Raw genomic sequence first — 20454 nt, 5'->3', positions numbered from 1 at the left:
AGACTCCCGCGGTGACCCGATTCAACATGACCGAGCCGCCCCCTCTCCGCCGAAACTCAAGGCGACGAGCCGGCGAAGAAGAAAACAATGCGATCGATGTGGACGCCCAGCAGAACGACGGGACCATGAATCCGCAACAAACCGGCTCGGCAAATAAGTCAAGAAGAGCTCGCCTCGGCACTACCATGAATCCGCAACAAACCGGCTCGTTTCGGATAGCAATGGGACGAGCCTTCACAAAGAACGCTGCTAAACTCACCGAGCGTGAAGTAGATGCCGGATACTGCCTGCTCTTCGTGGAGCATCTTAAGGGAGCCGCACTCAAATGATTTTCGAGGCAGGAGCGCAATTCAATCGGCAGTTTTCAACAGCTCTCCGCCTTGTTCCTCAAACAATACTCGATGTTCATGGACAGAGGAACGTCTGATGCCGACCTGTGGACATTATCCCAAGGACCAAACGAACCACTTCGGGATTACATGGCAAGATTCAAGGCAGCCGTGTCCAAAATAGAAGGGATAAGTGACAAGGTCGCGCTCGAGGCTCTGAAACGATCTTTGTGGTACAAATCCGAGTTCCGACGGGAGATGGCTCTCAACACGCCGCAAACAATTCAAGACGCTTTGCACCGGTCATCAGACTTCGTCGTAAACGAGGAGGAAATGAAAAACTTGGATGAGCAGTACGAAGCAACGAAAGCACCAATCCGAAGCTCAATTTTGCCGCGCCCCGCGAAGAAGGGCAACCCATCGAACAACACAACAACGCAGAGCTCGGATGAAACAAGAAGCGGAGGTGCCCATAACTATCAGGTAGGCACCGGACGCGGAAGAGGAGAGCCGAGCAACAACACTTGGGTGCGAAAATCCGCCAACTACGACGAGAAGGCTTTCTATGAGTATCACCAGACCTACGAGCACTCAACGGCACAATGCCAAACCCTAAGAGCGAAACTCGCGGCTAAGATGGCAGCGGGAGAGCTCCAAAACGCGGTCAACCTCAAAGACCTCGTCCCTAATGAACCACAAGAAAGAGCCGAGCCGAGCGGCGCGGCGGAACCCGCGAATCTTCCCCGACAAGGCGATAACTCCAAGTGCGACAGGAGAGGCGAACCCGAAGAGCGACCCGAGCCCAGGCAAAGGAATATGATCATGGTTGGATCTCAATACTACCAAAAAACCGTGTCCTCCATCAAAGCCTATCAGCGCCGAGCCGAAGCAAAGGAGAATTGGACAGAACCAACCGACATCCCAAACACAGTGATCTCCTTCGCCGAGGAGGAAACGGCAGGAATCGATCGACCTCATAACGATCCGTTGGTGATTGAGTTAACGATCAGGGATCATGACGTAGCAAGGGTGCTCATCGATACTGGAAGCTCAGTGAACGTCATCTTCAGGAAAACACTCAGAAGAATGGGAATCGACCTCTCCGAGGTGGAAGCAATCCCCAAACCTCTAACTGGATTTTCAGGAGAAACGACGATGACTATGGGAACGATCAGGCTTCCTGCGGTAGCTGGCGGAGTCACTAAGATCGTCGAATTCTGCGTCACTGATCACCCAACAATCTACAATGTGATCATGGGAACTCCGTGGATCAACGGGATGAGGGCGGTACCCTCCACCTATCATCTCTGCCTCAAATTCCCAACTCCAGCAGGTGTCAAAACGATATGGGGGAATCAGAAAGGAGTCACGAATGTGCTGCCTAGCCAAGCACAAGCTGAGGAACCCCGTCACTGATGCACGAGCAGACATAGACCGCAAAAAGATGAAGACAGACCGGGAGCCCGCGAACGAGCTCTCAAAACTCTTATAGCAATTACAGATCGCGGAGAGCCGCGAAAAAAGCGCCGAGCCGGTATGTGACGCGGTGGACTCGGTGTGCATAGACGAGGCGCGTCCGGAGCAATGCGTCAAAATATGAACAAAACTAAAAGAGCCTCAGAGAAGCGAACTCCTTTCCCTCCTCAAGGAGAACATCAACACTTTTGCCTGGACAGCGGAAGATATGCCAGGCATAAGCATCGACGTAACCTGTCACGAGCTGAATGTGGATCCGACCTTTAAACCAGTCAAGCAGAAAAGAAGGAAGCTCGGCCCCGAACGAGCTAAAGCAGTGAACGACGAAGTCGAGAGGTTACTCAAAGTAGGATCGATCGTCGAGGCCAAATATCCGGACTGGCTCGCAAATACGGTGGTCGTGAAGAAGAAGAACGGCAAGTGGCGGGTCTGTGTGGATTTCACTGACCTCAACAAGGCGTGCCCAAAAGACAGCTTTCCCTTGCCACACATCGACCGGCTCGTCGAAGCCACTGCAGGAAATAGACTGTTAACATTTATGGACGCGTTCTCTGGCTACAATCAGATTCTGATGCACCTTGATGATCGGGAAAAAAGGGCATTCATAACTGATCGCGGGATATACTGCTACAAAGTCATGCCGTTCGGGCTCAAGAACGCAGGAGCAACGTATCAACGGCTCGTCAACAAAATGTTCGCGGCTCAGCTTGGAAAAACCATGGAAGTATACATCGACGACATGTTAGTCAAATCACTCAAGGAGGACGACCATGTCGTGCATCTACGGGAATGCTTCGAGCAACTGAACAAGCACAACATGAAATTAAACCCGGCGAAGTGCAGATTCGCTGTCACCTCGGGAGAATTCCTCGGCTATCTGCTAACTCACCGAGGCATAGAAGCAAACCCCAAGCAGATCAAGGCATTAATTGAGATGCCCTCTCCAAGGACGAAGCGCGAAGTGCAGAGGCTCACAAGAAGAGTCGCCGCGCTAAACAGGTTTATTTCCCGCTCCACAGACAAGTGCCTGCCCTTCTACGACACCCTCCGAGGAAACAAGAAATTTGAGTGGGACGAGTGATGCAAAGCAGCTTTCCAGGAGTTGAAGAATTATCTGGCGAGTCCACCGATCTTAGCAAAACCAGTCGAAGGAGAGCCGCTCTTCCTCTACATCGCAGTGTCTGCTACAGCTGTAAGCGGAGTACTTATCCGAGAAGAACGATCCGAGCAAAAACCCATTTTCTACATCAGCCAGACACTGACCGACGCCGAGACCCGCTACCCCCAGATCGAGAAGGTCGCCCTAGCCGTCGTAGTCTCGGCCCGTAAACTGCGACCGTATTTTCAATCACATTCGATTGTTGTGTTCGCTACACTTCCGCTGCGCTCGATCCTACACAGCCCGAGCCAATCCGTTCGGCTCGCCAAGTGGGCCATAGAGCTAAGCGAGTACGACATCGAGTATCGGAACAGGTCGTCCGCAAAGTCACAGGTGCTCGTAGATTTTCTCATTGAACTTCCGGCCGAAGCAACAAACGAGCCGACTCTAGACAAAGTATGGACACTGCACGTCGACGGCTCGTCGTCTAAACACGGCTCGGGGATAGGAATCCATCTCACCTCTCCCACAGGAGAAATATTAGAGCAGTCTTTTCGCCTGAACTTCCACGCCTCGAACAATGAAGCAGAATACGAAGCACTGATCACCGGCATACGACTAGCGCAGGGAATCAGGGTTCAAAAGATAAGGACTTTTTGTGATTCACAGCTCGTAGCATGCCAGTTCAACGGAGAATATGAGGCGAAGGATGGACGAATGGGGGCTAATCTCAAGGTGGTCCCAGAGTTGGTGCAAAAGTTCGACGAGTTCGAACTCACGCGAATCCCCCGAGGAGAAAACACCTCGGCCGACGCCTTGGCAGCACTCGCTTCGACCTCGGACCCAGACCTCCGACAGACGATCCCAGTCGAATTCATCGAACGTCCTAGCATCGAAGAGGTGGAAGGAGTTCGGCTGATAAATCTTCCTGAACAAGAACCAGGGGACGACGAAGCCATTCATATGGACGAAGACGCCTCACCAGCCGAGCCGGAATACGGCTGCAACAAAGAATGGCTCGGAGCCATCCGAGTGTATATCGCCGATGGAGAGGTTCCAACCGACAAATGGGAAGCCCGCAAACTAAAAGCTCAGGCCGCGCGGTATGTCCTCGTTGATGGCGAGGTGTTTAAATGGAGTTTTTCAGGGCCTCTCATGACATGCGTCGAACGACCGGAGGCAAGAAAGATCATGCACGAGGTGCATAGTGGCGCGTGCGGGAACCATTCCAGCGGAAGGTCGCTCTCTATCAAGATAAAACGGCACGGCTACTTCTGGCCCACGATGGTCAAGGACTGCGAGAAATTTACGGCAAAGTGCGAGAAGTGTCAGCGGCACGCTCCAACAATTCATCAACCTACCGAGTTGCTCTCGTCAATTTCGTCACCTTATCCGTTCATGAGATGGTCGATGGACATCGTCGGACCTCTACATCGCTCGAAGCAGAAGCGTTTTCTGCTCGTCCTCACGGATTACTTCTCCAAGTGGGTCGAAGCCGATTCCTACGCAAGCATAAAGGATGTTCAAGTCGAACACTTCGTCTGGAAAAATATCATCTGCAGACACGGGGTCCCCTACGAGATAGTCACCGACAACGGATCCCAGTTCATCTCAACACGCTTTGAAGCCTTCTGCGAGAAGTGGAAAATCCGCCTAAGCAAATCTACGCCAAGATACCCTCAAGGGAACGGGCAAGCCGAAGCAGCCAACAAGACGATCCTCGACGGTCTGAGAAAGAGGTTCGACGCCAAGAAAGGACGGTGGGCAGACGAACTTGAAGGAGTCCTTTGGTCTCATCGGACAACTCCGCGCCGAGCCACCGGGGAAACTCCATTCGCTTTGGTCTAAGGAACAGAGTGCATAATTCCCCCCAAGGTGGATTTCCCAGGTATTCGACGAAGACTTCTACCAGGACAGGAGGGCTTGAACCACTTAATGATGCTAGATGAGCTCGACCTAATCAACGAAAAGCGCGACCAAGCCCTAATTCGAATCCAGAACTATCAACAAGCAACGGCGAGATACTACAACAAAATCGTTCGTAGTCGAAAGTTCAAAGAATGGGAGCTCGTCCTCCGAAAGGTCTTCCAAAACACTGCCGAGAGGAACGCAGGAAAGCTCGGAGCAAATTGGGAAGGTCCATACAAAGTTACAAAAGTGGTTCGTCTAGGAGTCTACGAACTCGCAACACTAGCTGACGAAGCGATTCCAAGATCATGGAACGCAATGCATCTAAAGAAGTATTATCACTAAAGCTACATCACGGCCAGCACGAACTACGGGACGGCTTGATCCCTGCAAAGGGTACGTAGGCAGCCCGTCCTCGGACAGGTTTCAGCTGTCCCCCCTCCTAAAAAAGGGGGGGGGAGTGGGTACGTATACACATACCTCCTTTAACTCTACAATTTTAGCTTGCTCACTTAGGAACAATCGCCACTTCGGCCCATTTTCAGTTCATTTTGAATCATCTACTTATTTTACGTTTACCTTGGATTTCTTGTTCGTTCATTATCGCTTCAGCTAGTTTCTCATTCTTTCTAAATCAACAACTTATTTTAACAAGCTCGGATTTTTAAATTCTTTCACTCATCACTTCGGCGAGTAATCATACCACTTCGGCATGATATCTTGACCTGATTGCCTCGGACCTTTATCGGTCCTCAGTTTCAGTTCGGCAAACTAAGCCTCCGAACGCCTCGTCTCGTTGCTGGCCACAACGGGGCAACAAATACAAAGTTCTCTAAACGGACTTTTACCACCTTTCCTAGGACGAGGGTGCAAGTTACATCCTCTACGGATAAAAATTAAGCGCGCTATACAAATATCAGACCAAAAATGTATCAGGTCGCCACGGTTTACTATCGCACACGAGATTATAAGTCGAGACTACATCGCTTTCTCTAAAACCGAAGTAAACTCTAAAAACCCGGACAAACATACCCATCCTCTCGGAAACGCCGGTCCATAGTCAAATTCAATGAGACTACCAAATCATCCTTGGCTAACAAAAACAAAACGCCTCGTCGTTTTCACGGCTCGGCACCATGCAAAGCGAAAACGCCTCGTCGTTTAAACGGCTCGGCACCACGCAAAAAGAAAATGCCTCGTTGTTTTCACGGCTCGGCCCCATGCAAAGCAAAAACGCCTCGTCGTTTATACGGCTCGGCACCACACAAAAAGAAAATGCCTCGTCGTTTGCACGGCTCGGCACCATGCACAGCGAAAACGCCTCGTCTAAGTATGGCTCGGCATTGCCAGCAAAAAATTTCCTCGTCATTCTCACTTAAAAACTTTCCATCATCACGTAAAAGACGCTCCACAAAACTAACTCCCAGCTCGGGATTAAGAATCCAAACGAGATCCTTAAAACAACTCACCCCTTAGCTCGTATTTTTATCAATTTCAAAAATTTCGGCTAAGGAAGCAATCAAAATCCTTCTCGACACAACAATTTTCATCCTTGACAATTTTTCTAAGCCAGCAGTTTTCGTAAACATTCTTACGGATCGTTAGAGACAACTGAATCAGAAAACGACTAAGGAAAGAATAACATAACCAAATGCAAAAGAAATAACAATTGTCGGTTGGATAAAGCCATCCAGGCACCGGTTACATACGAGTTCAAAAAGCAGATAAAAATCCTAAGTACAGAAGCATGTGAGACAAAATAGGGGAAAGCAGAGAGTATCAGGCCGCGGACTGTGTTTCACGCTCGGCAAGGAGGTTTGAGAGGACCGGCGTACCCGCGTTTGATCTGTTCGGATCCACGACGCCTAAGTTGGCCGCTGTCTCTTCGAGCGGCTCGTTACCAAGGCTGGTGTCGACCGAGTCCGGTGATACGGGCGAGAAAACCAGCTTGCCTCGAATCTCGGAGGCGATGCATTCATACGCGTCGTCGTCGGCATATTCGCTCTCCCAGCTCTTCAGCTGCGCCTCCTCATCATCGAGCGTCGGGGCGTCTGGTTTCTTCAGGACGGCAATCATCGCAAGGTTGCCCTTGATTTGCCCCAGATCGTTCTCGTCGTTTTTGGCCTTCTCGAGCTTGGCCAGACCCTCCTCTACTTTGGCGAGGCGTTCCTGAAACTTAGCGGTCAGCTCTCGCCTCGCCTCCTTCTTCGCACGTTTGACCTTGGCTTCGAACAGAGCATCCTTGGCCTCAATACGCCTTTTGAGCAACGTCACCTCGGTGTTTTTGGCTCTCCTTGCTTCCTCCAGGCAAATCACCGAGGCGGAAACTTTGTCAACGTCGGTGCGGAGAACTATCTTCTCCTCTTCCAGCCTTGACACTCTGGATATCGCCTCATCCAGCTTCCCCTTCATCGCTGCGGTCTCATTTCGAGCCTCGTCCAAGCGGCGTTTGACCTTAGACAGGTCCGCCTCGTATTCAGCCATCAGCTCGTTGATGGCCGCTACAAACTGCAAGGAGCAACACGCGCTAAACACTTAGTGATAATCTACACGGCTCGGCTCGACATAATTTACAACTTATACAGGAATTACAGCACGACTCGGCGAACCTCCGCCGGAAAAAAGATCTGGAACGGAGGAGACCTCGGAAACCCTAGTTGGAAAATAAATAAACTAGAGAGAGAAAGAAGAGAGAAGGGAGAGCTACCTTTAGTGAAAACGAGTGAGTCTGAAGATAATGAGGAAGAATGAAGGAGCTCATCTATTATAGGAAAACCGAAGCGCGTGAATTCCGTGTAAACCTCGGGAAACCGTCCAACAGCGCGTGGGATCCGCGGTGAATTAGCTAGCCCGAACTGCGTCGGTGGCACGCGCCAATAGATCAGGAATTTTTTCTTGGAAGACCAACAGTTGGGATACCCAAGTTTTCAGTCGATATCTTACCAAAGTAAACGCCTCGTCGTTAACGAAACGGTTCGGCATTAACTCTCTCTCTTGAAACGCCTCGTCGTTAACGAAATGGCTCGGCATTAACTCTCTCTTGAAACGCCTCGTCGTTAACGAAACGGCTCGGCATTAACTCTCTCTCTTGAAACGCCTCGTCGTTAACGAAACGGCTCGGCATTAACTCTCTCTCTTGAAACGCCTCGTCGTTAACGAAACGGCTCGGCATTAACTCTCTCTCTTGAAACGCCTCGTCGTTAACGAAACGCCTCGGCATTAACTCTCTCTTGAAACGCCTCGTCGTCAACGAAACGGCTCGACATTAGCTCTCTTTTAAAACGCCTCGTCGTTAATGAAATGGCTCTGCACCAACTTTCTCTCGAAACGCCTCGCCATTTATTCGGCTCGGCATAACCTTCTTAAATCGCCTCGTCACGGCTCGCCAATACTAATCGCCTCGCCCTTAACACCCCGGCGTCCTCAGCATCTATATTTATGAGACACCTCACCTGGGCTTACGTCACAACAGCTTGACTCGATGGTTTATCCTACGGTTAGGAGTAATGGATCTCGTCACTCTCACCTCCGAAATTGACGAGCTGGGGGGCTAACTGTTGGGGTCGGTTTTCACCCCAAGTAGATAAAACCATCTCAAAATGACTAAGTATAGAAGAAAGACAAGTGGGAGAGCCGTGGTCACCAAGACAAGTGGGAGAGCCGTGGTCACCAAGACAAGTGGGAGAGCCGTGGTCACCAAGACAAGTGGGAGAGCCGTGGTCACCAAGTGGGAGAGCCGTGATAGATATGTATACTCTCTTCTCTCCTTCGTGAATCTTTTTCTATTTTTCTCTTTGCTTCTCTTTCTAAGTTAAAGACACAATCAACCGATTTCTCAGCATCCTCAATTTCCATTTTTCTACAATCTTCTCAAAATCTATTGTTCATTCAACTAGAATCTGATGCTTCACGGCATCTTCTCTTTTACTCTTTCCTATCTATTTCTTCTGTATGCTTTTTGATTTTCCTCTCTTAACTTCTTCTTCTTCTTCTTGAACTGGTGAAGGTCCACCCTTCATTGTTCACTTTACTCTGTCTATTTATTTATGAGTAATCCACGATATATGTTCACACAAGCTGTCCACCTTTCATTGTCCACGAAGGACTTAATTAATCAGGTCAAAAACTACATTCATAGGAACAATATTACATAGAGATGAAAGCCCACCTTTCAATGTTCACTTTGCTTTGTTGATTTATTCTGAGTAGTCCATGCTCTATGTTCACAAAAGCTGTCGTCCACCTTTCATTGTCCACGAAGGACTTAATTAATCAAGTCAAAAACTATATTCATAAGATAAATATACATAGAGATGAATTGTTAAATAACAACCATAGATGATACTCATTACTTTGTCTAAGCTTTGTTCCTGCTAACTAGTGTACATATAGTTTATCAATGATTATAGTAGAGATAATACATTTTCCACACAACATAGTAATGTCCACTTCTTCATACCTTGTCCACATTACCTAACGAGACAAAACATTGTTCATTTTTCCAATGCCTTGTCCACAACACCTAGTCCACAATACATTGTCAATGCTAACTAATTTATGATATGTTTTCTATAATATTGTGTCCACAATACTTTGTCCACATTAACTACTCTCGAAATACTCTATCTCCAATATTGATCATTTGTAAGATACGATGTCCATGCTAAATTGTGTGTAAACTTAGTTTATCCACAGAAACATCAAACCTTATATTAGACTATACAACATAAGTCATTATACTTACAAAAACTGTTCTTATGATTAATATGATTAAATGTCATTGTGGTTATTATTTTGAATCAATTTTGCATTTAATAATTTTGATTTAAATGTTTGTAACAGTTTTTGGAAAAGTCATTCAAATTAGTCTAATTAAACCAATTAAGTGGTTTATTATTTTTATTAAATTGAATTATTATTTTTAATTATATTATTCAAAAATTAAAATAATTACCAAGTGGCCTAATAGGGAGAGAGTAAAACCATTCTTTTATATATACTAGGTGAATACCCGCACGTGACGTGCAGGTTTTTCCTTTTAATTTTTCAAATTTTTTTTTATATTTTTATAAAAATTTATATAATCATCATTTGTTACTTACTTACTTATTAGTATTTTATTCTTAAAAATTTTAAAATATTAATTTAAAATACATATTGAATATTATTTAATAATTTAAAATTATATTAAAATTAATAAATATTCTTCAATATTTTAAATTAGTTATAACATAAAATTTTGTTTAACATTTACACAAATATTAATAATAGTTAATTAATTAAAGACTAAAATTAATATAATCATTATTTCATTTGTTACTTATTAGTATTTTATTATAAATAATCTTAAAGATTAATTTAAAATACATATGGAATATTATTAAGTAATCTACAGTTATAGAAAAATTAAATACATATCTATCAATATTTTTACTTAGTTATAACATAAATTTTTGTTTAACATTAATATAAATGTTAGTTAAGAGTCAATTAATAAAATAAACTTTTCATTTTCTTTAAATGCTTTAAAATTTAATATTAAAATTTATTAGTTAAAAATTAAATGACAGATGTCAACCTCTCCAATGCTGATGTGTCAAGCATATGTAAAAAGTTGAACAACTTTTATATATAAGATGATTTAGAAAAAAAAACTCTTTTTCTCTCTGATGTGTTTCTTGCTTTGATTATTTTATATAAACTGAATCGATTTCATGTTTCTGCTAAAAACAATATAGTTTTTCTGTTATATCATATTTGAATTTTCTATACAAAATTACAAACATTTGATAAGTGATTCTAAATGAAAAATGAGAACAAATCATTTTATATAGACACAATTAAAAAAAAATGCAATTTTGTTCTATTTAGTGTTTACCATAAACATAAAATTCCAGTTCTTTCAAAATTAAGGAGAGGCACCATTTTTGAAATTATAATGTTAATTTTCAAATATAGGGGTTAAAGAGAAGATATTAAACTTAGCCAGTAGTCAACAGTAAAAGCACAAATATATATACTTCCTTCCTCCTCAACCACATAAGAAAAATAAATAGAGATTAAAGAGGATAGATATATGTTTTTGTTTGTATTTTTGACTACTTATTAAATTTGATTATTTTCTCAAAAATAGTATTATTTTATTAATTTGATCTTGTTTTATGATTTTCACACAAATTACTTTAATTTAAATTTTACATTAACCACTAACCGAGAGATAACATAAGACAACAAATGTATGAAAATTTTAAATATTTGTTACACGTGTTAGACATGTAATCGATTTATTTTCTCCATTAAATATTTTTTTTTTACTTTTTAAGTATCACATGTTTTTTATTTTGGGTTCATCAATATATATAATACTTTGGACTCAATTAATAATTCAAACTTTGAAAATTAGTACGTTTTGAATGTCTACTACTGGAAAAAGAATCTTTCATAATAACATATTTTGTGAAAATAAATATCTTTGATATGCTGATTTAAAAGTGAAAGCCCACTTCGATACAGTGGTTAACCAAAATGTTCAATATTATTGATCAATAGTTTTGGATTTTAGTGAAAGCGATCGAAAATACCACTTATTCTAACTTATTCTCACTTATTCTTACGGCACTTTGCGCTAGGACTTTAACAACTATTCATTTTTACAAAAACTTAGCAGAAATTACAAAATCATGAAAGAAATGGTTGTCTAGCTTTCTTATTTTACCCTCGTCCCAGAATCTCCATCACTTTTTAATGGTAAGTGGGGATTTGGGTTCACACATTTTCCGAAACATCACTTAGTAACACTTGCGCATCCTCTTTTAATGTGATTTCTGTTTTTTGGTTTCCTTGAGGTGCCATCTCGAATACTCTGTCCCTCGCCTTCGTTGCCTGGAAACCAAACTGAAATCAAATTAAAAAGTCTTAACTATAAGAAAAAGTAGAAGAAGAGTAATAATAAAAACATAAAAGGTGTACCTCTTGTTCCCAATTGGTGAAGAAAGTGACAAGTGCAAAAACTGTCGTTTGGACAAAAGAACCAATCAATAGACCTATCCGAAGTCCTGTCGCTCTCATTTTCATAACGAAACATAAGATCGAACCGACGGGAATCCCGACTATATAATATGATCCTATGCTTGCATAACTTCCTATATGTTGCCACCCTGCTCCTCTTGCGATCCCTGAGGATATGAAGAAGTAGATAAGTTTAGTTTCTTGGGTTTTAAGTAACAACTACAACAATTGAAGCTTTCATCTCTACATTCAATATGAATATGGTCTTTCCCTTTGATGTAACACGCTTACCTGAGAGCACAGCAGTAAAGCTGTTGATGAAAACTGATAGGCATAGAATCGATGTAATTTGGGTTGCATAGTGAACCACTTCTCTCTCGTTGCTGTATAAATACGCCCAGGTTTTTCGATAGCTGTAAAGAGTGATGCTTACTAAGAAAGCATCAAAAGTCCCGAGGAGAAGGGCAGCATTAGCCGCTGCTCGAGCTGACCTTGGATTTCCAGCTCCTAGCTCGTTTGAGACATGTGTGCTATTATAAACAAGACAAGGGTTTAGAACATTTTTGCAAAAAGAAAAATTATATTCTTATGAACAATTTGAAATCCACTAAACCTTGCGGCTGCTCCTATGGAATTTACTATAACGAAATGCAGAGATGACGTTGTGAGGCTGCTCAAAGAAGGAAGACATATAAGGTCAGTAGAGTGGCTGGTAGACTTATTGATGCAGAAAGATACTTAGAAATATCTTAAATATTTTAAATTATTTATTTAATTAATTTAAATTTTTTTTTTATTTTTTAGAGTTTTCTAGGGTTTTAGATTTATTATAAATAAGCCGTTTAAGCCTAAAGTTGTATTCATTTTTTGATTCATTAATGAAATTGAGTTTTTGTTTCTTTGTTCTTTGTTTTCGGTAGATCTAAAGAGATCTCAACGAATCTAAAAATGCTTGATTTATTTAGATATTTTCAAACATAGTTTTTTGGGTATTTCCAGAATTAACGGATCACTCTTCTATCTTTTTAAAAGATTCTGCTACATTAGTTAGTGTCAAAGCCAACACTTTGATTTCTTAATCAAGATTCGATTTTGTCTACTCATTTACTATGTCGCCCAAGCGATTTTATCCAACAGATGAAATTCTGTTTGTTCCTTATGAAGATCTGTGCTTGTAAATCAAAGAAATAATAGGTGATCCAGTTTATGACGTCTATGATGAAGATGGATATCTCGTAGATCACAACGTTCTTCTGGATGAGGCGTTTGGAAAAATTTATGGTGATATGCATGATTTTATCTCCAAAATAAGTGGATTTATTTGAGTTTGTCTCAAGCCATCATTGAGAAGAGACAAATAAGTTATACTTCGATACTCGTATCCAATGAAAGGGAGGAGCTAGTGGCCACGTGTGGATTTATGTTTAGAAACATCGATCAATTAATTATTAAGGAGAAGTTGGAGATTCGTGATCTAACGAAAAATTTGGATAGCCTTGTTATTGTAGTTCGTGAAGGATTTTATCGATGGAAGTTCAGAAAAAAAGAAAAGAAGTTATTGGATTTACGCATACGATGTTTAGGAATTGTAGGCCACGGCTAAGATTTAAGGATGAATCGAGAGAATGATGCATAAAGATATTTAAAAATATCTTAAATATTTTTAGTTATTTAGATAATTTTTTTTATTGTTTTGGATTTTTTAGTGTTTTGGATTTATTATAAATAAGTTTAAGCATAGAGTTATATTTAGTTTTTGAATGATTAATGAAATTGAGTTTTTGTCTCTTTGTTCCCTGTTTTCCGTAGATCTAGAGAGATCTTAACGAATCTAAAAATGTTTGATTTATTCGGATATTCTCAAACTAAACGGATAATTTTACGATTATCATAGTTTTCCGAGTATTTTCATAATCAACGGATCACTATTCTATTTTTTAAAATATTCGGCTACATCACTTATAAACTAGATCTCTTCTTATTTTTGATGTAAGACTCTTAACATTGGCATTTACATATTGATAGATCTTTTCTTTCATTCATCTTGGATTTAATTTCGATTTTTTTTAATCGATTGCGTCCATTTGAGTTTACTCAGATCCAACGTGAGGGTTAATATTTTTTTCAACTAAATACTATCTAGTAATAATGATCAAGTGTCGTTTGCTTAATTAGAAAAATAACCTAAAGTCAAAACAGGATCCAGTGGCGCTTAGAACAAGACTAAGGCCTTGACTCATATGTTATAACTATTACAAAATGCACATACCTTATGGACATCACCGATGTTTCGAGCTTTAAGTTCGGTAAGAGTCCAGACAGTAGTAGCAGAATCTCAAATGACCACCATTCGAGGCTTTACTTACACCCCAAAAGAGATAAAGTGACTAAAGATCACAATCAATAAACAGAGACGATTGTAGTTACCAAATCATCATGGCAGAGGGGATCCCGAGGGAGATGAACTGCTTCATGCTCGAGAAGATATCTTGTGCCCTAAGATTCCTGGTTTCGCGATACAGTGCAGAGTCTCTCATGAAAATCCAAAGCAAAACTACATTTTGTTGGGCTTTTCAAGCCCATGTCCAACTCCCTATTAATATGATATTGTCCGCTTTGGGCCCAAGTGGCAAAGTCCGCATGGATTTGTTTTTGGGCTCATTTCAAAAGGCATCATACTAATCTGTTGGACATCTTGCTTATATATTAGACACTTTTCTAATCTTCCGATGTGGGACTTGGATTGATATCCCAACAATCCTCGCCTCAAGCCAAGAACCACACAATTCGTACACCGTTAGGAATACTTTCGACACAAGGCACCGGTACCACAATCGCAAGGTCACCTTGAAGGCTCTCTCCCACACCCAATACAGAACCCACATCCACTTGTCCAGGTCCACATTTTCAGAACCTCGCTCTGATACCAATTGTTGGGCTCTTCAAGCCCATATCCAACTCCATATTAATATGATATTGTCCGCTTATTATCGAACTAGCTTTGAGATCAAGTTAATAAAACTCTCTTTTATTAAACTTTAGGAAAACTCACTCAAAAACCTAAAAGAACAAAACTCATAAGTTATGCCACAAGTTGGCATCTCCTTATATAGGTTTAGCAACTCCTAAACCTAATAGATTTAGATAACTCCTAATTTCTTTTTTCCTAAATCTAACACTTTTAGGAAATATAACTTAAGAACAATTTAGAAGCTTGTTCTTCAAGCTTCCTTTCAAGCTTACTCCAACAATCTCCCCTTTAAGCTTGAAATCACCCTTGATCACCTCTTTGACACCAATTAGATTCCTCATCTCTTTGAACTTGGTCCTCCCAAGTGATTTTGTCAGAATATCAGCCTTCTGTTCTGTTCTCGGAACATGTTCAACTAATATTTGCTCATTCTCCACACACTCTCTAATAAAGTGATACCTTCTATGTATATGCTTACTTCTTCCGTGAAATACTGGATTTTTAGTCAAGGCAATAGCTGATTTGTTATCAATTCGAACCACAGCCTTTTTACATCCAGATCCGATGACTTCCTCAAGTAGTTCCTGCAACCAAATCGCCTGCTTGGCTGCTTCAGTAGCAGCCATAAACTCCGCCTCACACGAAGATAGTGCAACGATTTCTTGCTTCTGTGAGCACCACGTTATTGGACACTCATTGATGTAGAAAACATGTCCAGACGTGCTTTTTCCATCATCTAAGTCAACATTGTGACTACTATCACTATATCCGATTAAACCAGACGTCTTAGCACCCTCGAACCTTAAACCATAGCTCAAGGTTCCTCGCAGATACCTTAAGACCTGTTTTAATGCTATTCCATGAGATTCTTTTGGATCTTGCATATATCTGCTCAGCACGCCAACACAATATGAGAGATCAGGTCTTGTATGAAGCAGATAGCGAAGACATCCTATGTTCCTTCTGTATCTCTTTTCATCGATGCTTTTCTCTTTCTGCGCTTTACTTAACTTCAAACCAGCATCCATTGGTATGTGTACCGCGTTGCATTCGCTTAAACCATTTTCTTCAAGTATCCTTCTTGCATATCTTTCTTGGTTTAGGGTGATGCAATTTCCTTGTTGTATTATCTCTATCCCAAGGTAATATGTCAATCTCCCTAGATCACTCATCTCAAAGCGTTCAGCCATGTCCTTTTTAAACTCGAGAATCAGGTTTAAGCATGAACCGGTGACGAGTAAGTCATCAACGTATACGGCTACAAGGAGGAGCAAACCCTTTTCTTCTTTTCGATACAAGGAAGGCTCTTTTGAACATTTATCAAATCTTAGCTCACGAAGAATCTGATTGAGCTTGTTGTTCCAGGCTCTCGGCGCTTGTCTGAGTCCATAGAGAGCTTTGTGTAGTTTATACACTTTGCCTTCGCTTCCTTTAACCACAAATCCCTCGGGTTGTTGTACGTAAACTTCCTCTTTCAGCTCACCGTGTAAGAAAGCTGTTTTTACGTCAAGGTGATGAACTTCCCATCTGTTCGAAGCAGTTAAAGCAATGATGAAACGGATTGTTTCAATTTGGGCTACTGGAGCAAACACTTCGTCGAAGTCAATACCAAATCTCTGCACATAGCCCTTCGCGACAAGTCTTGACTTATATTTGTTTATGCTTCCATCTGAGTTGTGTTTTATCTTAAACACCCACTTAAGTCCAATCGGCTTTGCTCCAGAAGGAAGATCGACCAAGCTCCACGTCTTGTTTCTATTTATCGAAGATATCTCTTCTTCACATGCATCCCTCCAGACTTTTAGTTCCTTCGCTTCTTTATAATCCCACGGCTCCTCATCTGTCGCAAGCAGTAGGCGTTCACTTTCAAGTTCAGCGATTAAAATAAAGTCTTCTAGATAAATCTGGTGTCTTTTGTGGCCTCGTTGATCGCCTGAGAGCAGGTTGGTCGAGTTCCTGTTTTTCGGTTTCTTCAGTCTCATATTCAGGATTATTGTCAGCCTCGGTTTCTTCTTCGATGCTCTCATCATTAGTGCTCTGTTCTGGATTATCCCCTGTTTCATATGAGCCATTATTTTCTTTTTCACCCCTTCTTCCATCTCTGAGAACAAGAGTAAACGTTCCGGAGCCTTCGTTAATCTGATTTCCTGAACTGTTCCACTTCCAGCCTTTTGTTTCATCAAAAACAACATCTCGACTTACTATTATATTCTTGCTCTTTGGCTCTAAAAGTCGATAGGCTTTAGACACGGGTTCTGTTCCTAAATGAATCAACACTTGTGATCGATCATCTAACTTCTTTAGGTGAGGAATCGTTTCTTTTGCGTACCCGTTGCATCCAAAAACCCTTAAGTGTTCGACGTTGGGCTTCTTTCCTTTAAAAGCCTCATATGGGGTTTGTTTTGACAACGTCTTTGTTCCTACTCTGTTTATAATGTATGTTGCGTGTCTAACAGCCTCCCCCCATAAGAAATTTGGAATGTTCATGTGTTTCATAATGCTTCGAGTCATCTCCATAAGTGTCCTATTTCTACTTTCTACGACTCCGTTTTGCTGAGGAGAATAAGGGGCAGTGAGGTATCTCTTGATGCCTGAATCTTCGCAATAATCTTGAAATTCTTGGGATACGAATTCGCCTCTCCTGTCGGTACGAAAGGTTTGAATCCTTAGGCCAGCTTCTTGTTCAACAATCTGTTTGAACTTCTTAAACCTGTTGAAAGCTTCACTTTTCTCTTTTAACAGAAGAGACCACATATATCTCAAAAAATCGTCTACTAGCACAAGGATGTATCGGTTTTGTGCAGCTGTGGCTGGTGTAATTGGCCCACAGAGGTCTCCGTGAATTAGTTCAAGGGCTTGTACTGCTTGATATGAGGCCTTTTGTGGGAAGGCTTTTCTGATTTGTTTTCCGAGCAAACACGCGGAGCAGGTTTCTTTATGGACTGCAATACTTGGTATCCCTGTGACTAGATCATTCTTGATCATTGTCTTCATGGTCTCTACCCCAACATGTCCGAGCCTCGCATGCCATTTAGCTGAATCGTTTAGTTCCGTAATTTGCAGACACTTGTTACTTTCAACCTCCATATGGACTTTGTAAAGCCGGTTTCTTGACCTGTTTGCTTTCACTAGCAATCTTCCATCACTTCCATACAGAGTTAAATGGTCTCCTTTCATGCGGATATCACATCCAGACTCAGTAGCCTGTCCTAAACTGATTATATTGCTTCTAAGATCTGGTATAAAATAAACATCTGCAAGTATCTTCCTTTCACCATCTTTGCTTACAAACAGTATGGACCCTTTTCCCTTGATATCGATACGAGAGTCATCCCCAAATCGCACCTTTCCTGTAACATCTTCGTCAAGCTTCGAGAAGTAGCTTCGGTTTCCTGTCATCTGGTTGCTAGCCCCGTTATCGAGATACCACACGTTGTTTTCATCAGAGGACGTTTCAAATCTGTCTGGTCTCACGTTTTTCTCATTGAGAAACACCACTTCATGCATCATTAATTTCTCCCCTTCGTGTGTATCATCTTTGTCGACTTCATCCTCCTTAGCCTCTTGAAGTTTAAGCAATCTATCAGGACAACTTGATGCATAATGTCCCAACTTGTCGCACCGATAACAGGTTACTTTGGACAAATCTCTTGATTCGTTTGTTCTACCACGGCCTCTTCCTCTGCTGTAGAAACGTCCACCACGACCTCTGCCTCTGTTTTCACTGTTAAAGCTTCGGTTTGATTGGGACTCTGTATTGGCGTACATCAATTTTCCTTGATCTTCTTGTGTTTCTTCTTCTTCTCCATGAATGCGATCCTCATAGGCCTTTAAACGTCCTACGATATCCTCAAAACTAGTTGTATTGAGGTCCAATACTTGTTCTAATGATGCCACAATGTGGATATATTTTTTCTGAGGGACGCTTTTAAGGAATTTCTTGACCACCTTAGCTTCTTCGATATTTGTTCCCAATGCTGCTGACTTTGAACAAATTTCGGATAGCTTGCCACTGAATTCATCGATAGTTTCTGTATCTTTCATCTTGATGCGATCAAACTCTGCCATTAGGGTTTGGAGTCTGGCTTCACGAACTCGTTCTGCCCCTACATGGTGTGTTTTGATAGCTTCCCAGACTTTCTTTGCTGTGTTAAGTTCGCCAATCTGCAAGATCAAAACTTCTGGTATTGACTGAAAGATTAAACCCATCGCTATGTCGTTCTTCTCTCCTTCGTCTGTCTCTGTTTCTACGGCTTCCCAAGCTTTGCGAACCCTGAGCAAAACTCTCATCCTTAATGCCCATACTGTGTAGTTAGTAGCGTTTAGCATAGGGCATTGTATCGATGAGAGGCTGAGCTCTTTAGGTTTAGTGACAGGGACGAGATCCCCCATTGCTTATCGATTTTCTGTATGTAACTTTTGTATCTTCTGGATCGATAATATAAGCTCTGATACCAATTATTATCGAACTAGCTTTGAGATCAAGTTAATAAAACTCTCTTTTATTAAACTTTAGGAAAACTCACTCAAAAACCTAAAAGATCAAAACTCAAACTCATAAGTTATGCCACAAGTTGGCATCTCCTTGTATAGGTTTAGCAACTCCTAAACCTAATAGATTTAGATAATTCCTAATTTCCTTTTTCCTAAATCTAACACTTTTAGGAAATATAACTTAAGAAGAATCTAGAAGCTTGTTCTTCAAGCTTCCTTTCAAGCTTACTCCAACACATTTAACCAATATGAAAAGCCGGTGGACAAAGCGGCCCCAACGATTCCAAATCTTAGTTTATAGACAAGAGGCCAACAAAAAGGAATATGAAAACATAGAGCTCCAAGAGAGCTTAATAAGAGAGGAAGAACCAATCCTTGTGACTGAAAATAGTGAGTAATAGATTGAAGAACAGCATATCCGAATAAAGCCGGTATGAGCCAGATCGAGTATCTACATGCTAATTGAGAGATGAGAAGATCTTCATGGAAGAGCTCCAAGAGTTTGTCCATGAAAACCCAAAGAAGAGAGATTGGGAAACAGAGCAAGAGAAGACAGATCACTGAGCAGTAAGTGTATGAACCAAGTTTTCTAAATTGCTCTGCTCCGAAAGCTTGGCCACACAATGTCTCTAAGGCACCTGCCAACCCAAGCTAATCATTGAAGTCAACACAGAGAGAGAGAGAGAGAGAGAGAGAGAGAGAGAGAGAGATCTTACGAGGAGGCTGAAGCCAGTGACGTTGGTAAGAGAAGTGGCGATAGCTACGCCGGATAGAGAGAGCTCGTCCAAGTGACCAGCCATAACCATTGAGATAACTTGAAGGAGATACTGAGAAAGAGAAACTGCCACCATTTTAGCAGCCATGGAGCTCACCTTCTTCATCATCTCTACGGATTTCTCATTTCTGTAATCATATTCTTCTTTGTCCTCCACCTTCGGCACCAACGAGAAATCCTTTTCCATCCTCCGATCAAAATCCTCTCTCGGAATCATTACAAAAAAAAGTCAATACAAATTGATGCATCTTAAAAATATTCTTAGAAAATTATATGGAATTGGTCGTTTGAGTCATTGACCATGCAAAACCAAAAATACAAAGACCGAGTGGTCTCAATATAAAACTAGTACATTTAGTAGAATCTGAGATATTGTCGGAAAGTTAATACAAAC

The 20454-nt window shown here is 41.7% G+C and overlaps 1 protein-coding gene and 1 pseudogene across 1 annotated transcript; one reads left to right on the top strand and one right to left on the bottom strand.

Annotated features, from left to right (window-relative positions):
* The first annotated feature begins 479 nt into the window (after nt 1-479).
* On the top strand, nt 480-4752 carry LOC112085294 (annotated as a pseudogene).
* Nucleotides 4753-11577: 6825 nt separating this feature from the next.
* Nucleotides 11578-20247, bottom strand: LOC18008785 (protein DETOXIFICATION 7). Its single transcript, XM_006391369.2, has 9 exons — nt 20002-20247; nt 19521-19936; nt 18382-18383; nt 14248-14374; nt 14090-14176; nt 12434-12490; nt 12112-12350; nt 11782-11987; nt 11578-11694 (listed from the first exon to the last, which is right to left on the bottom strand). Exons 1-9 carry the CDS (start codon nt 20245-20247, stop codon nt 11578-11580), a joined length of 1497 nt encoding a protein of 498 aa, XP_006391431.2.
* Between the last annotated feature and the right edge of the window lie 207 nt (nt 20248-20454).

Source organism: Eutrema salsugineum, unplaced genomic scaffold (genome assembly GCF_000478725.1).
Source record: "Eutrema salsugineum unplaced genomic scaffold, Eutsalg1_0 scaffold_9, whole genome shotgun sequence".
NCBI lineage: Eukaryota > Viridiplantae > Streptophyta > Magnoliopsida > Brassicales > Brassicaceae > Eutrema > Eutrema salsugineum.
Note: the sequence above shows the minus strand (reverse complement) of the source record. Positions and strands in the feature narration are given on the sequence as shown.

Bases quoted from the DNA above. Each gene is read 5' to 3' on its own strand.
- LOC18008785 (XM_006391369.2), bottom strand. From the start codon at position 20,247: ATGGAAAAGGATTTCTCGTTGGTGCCGAAGGTGGAGGACAAAGAAGAA. The intron at 11,988-12,111 runs GTAAGCGTGTTA...TCATATCCTCAG, and splicing joins CTTTACTGCTGTGCTCTCAG to GGATCGCAAGAGGAGCAGGG. The intron at 11,695-11,781 runs GTACACCTTTTA...TTTGGTTTCCAG, and splicing joins TCACCAATTGGGAACAAGAG to GCAACGAAGGCGAGGGACAG.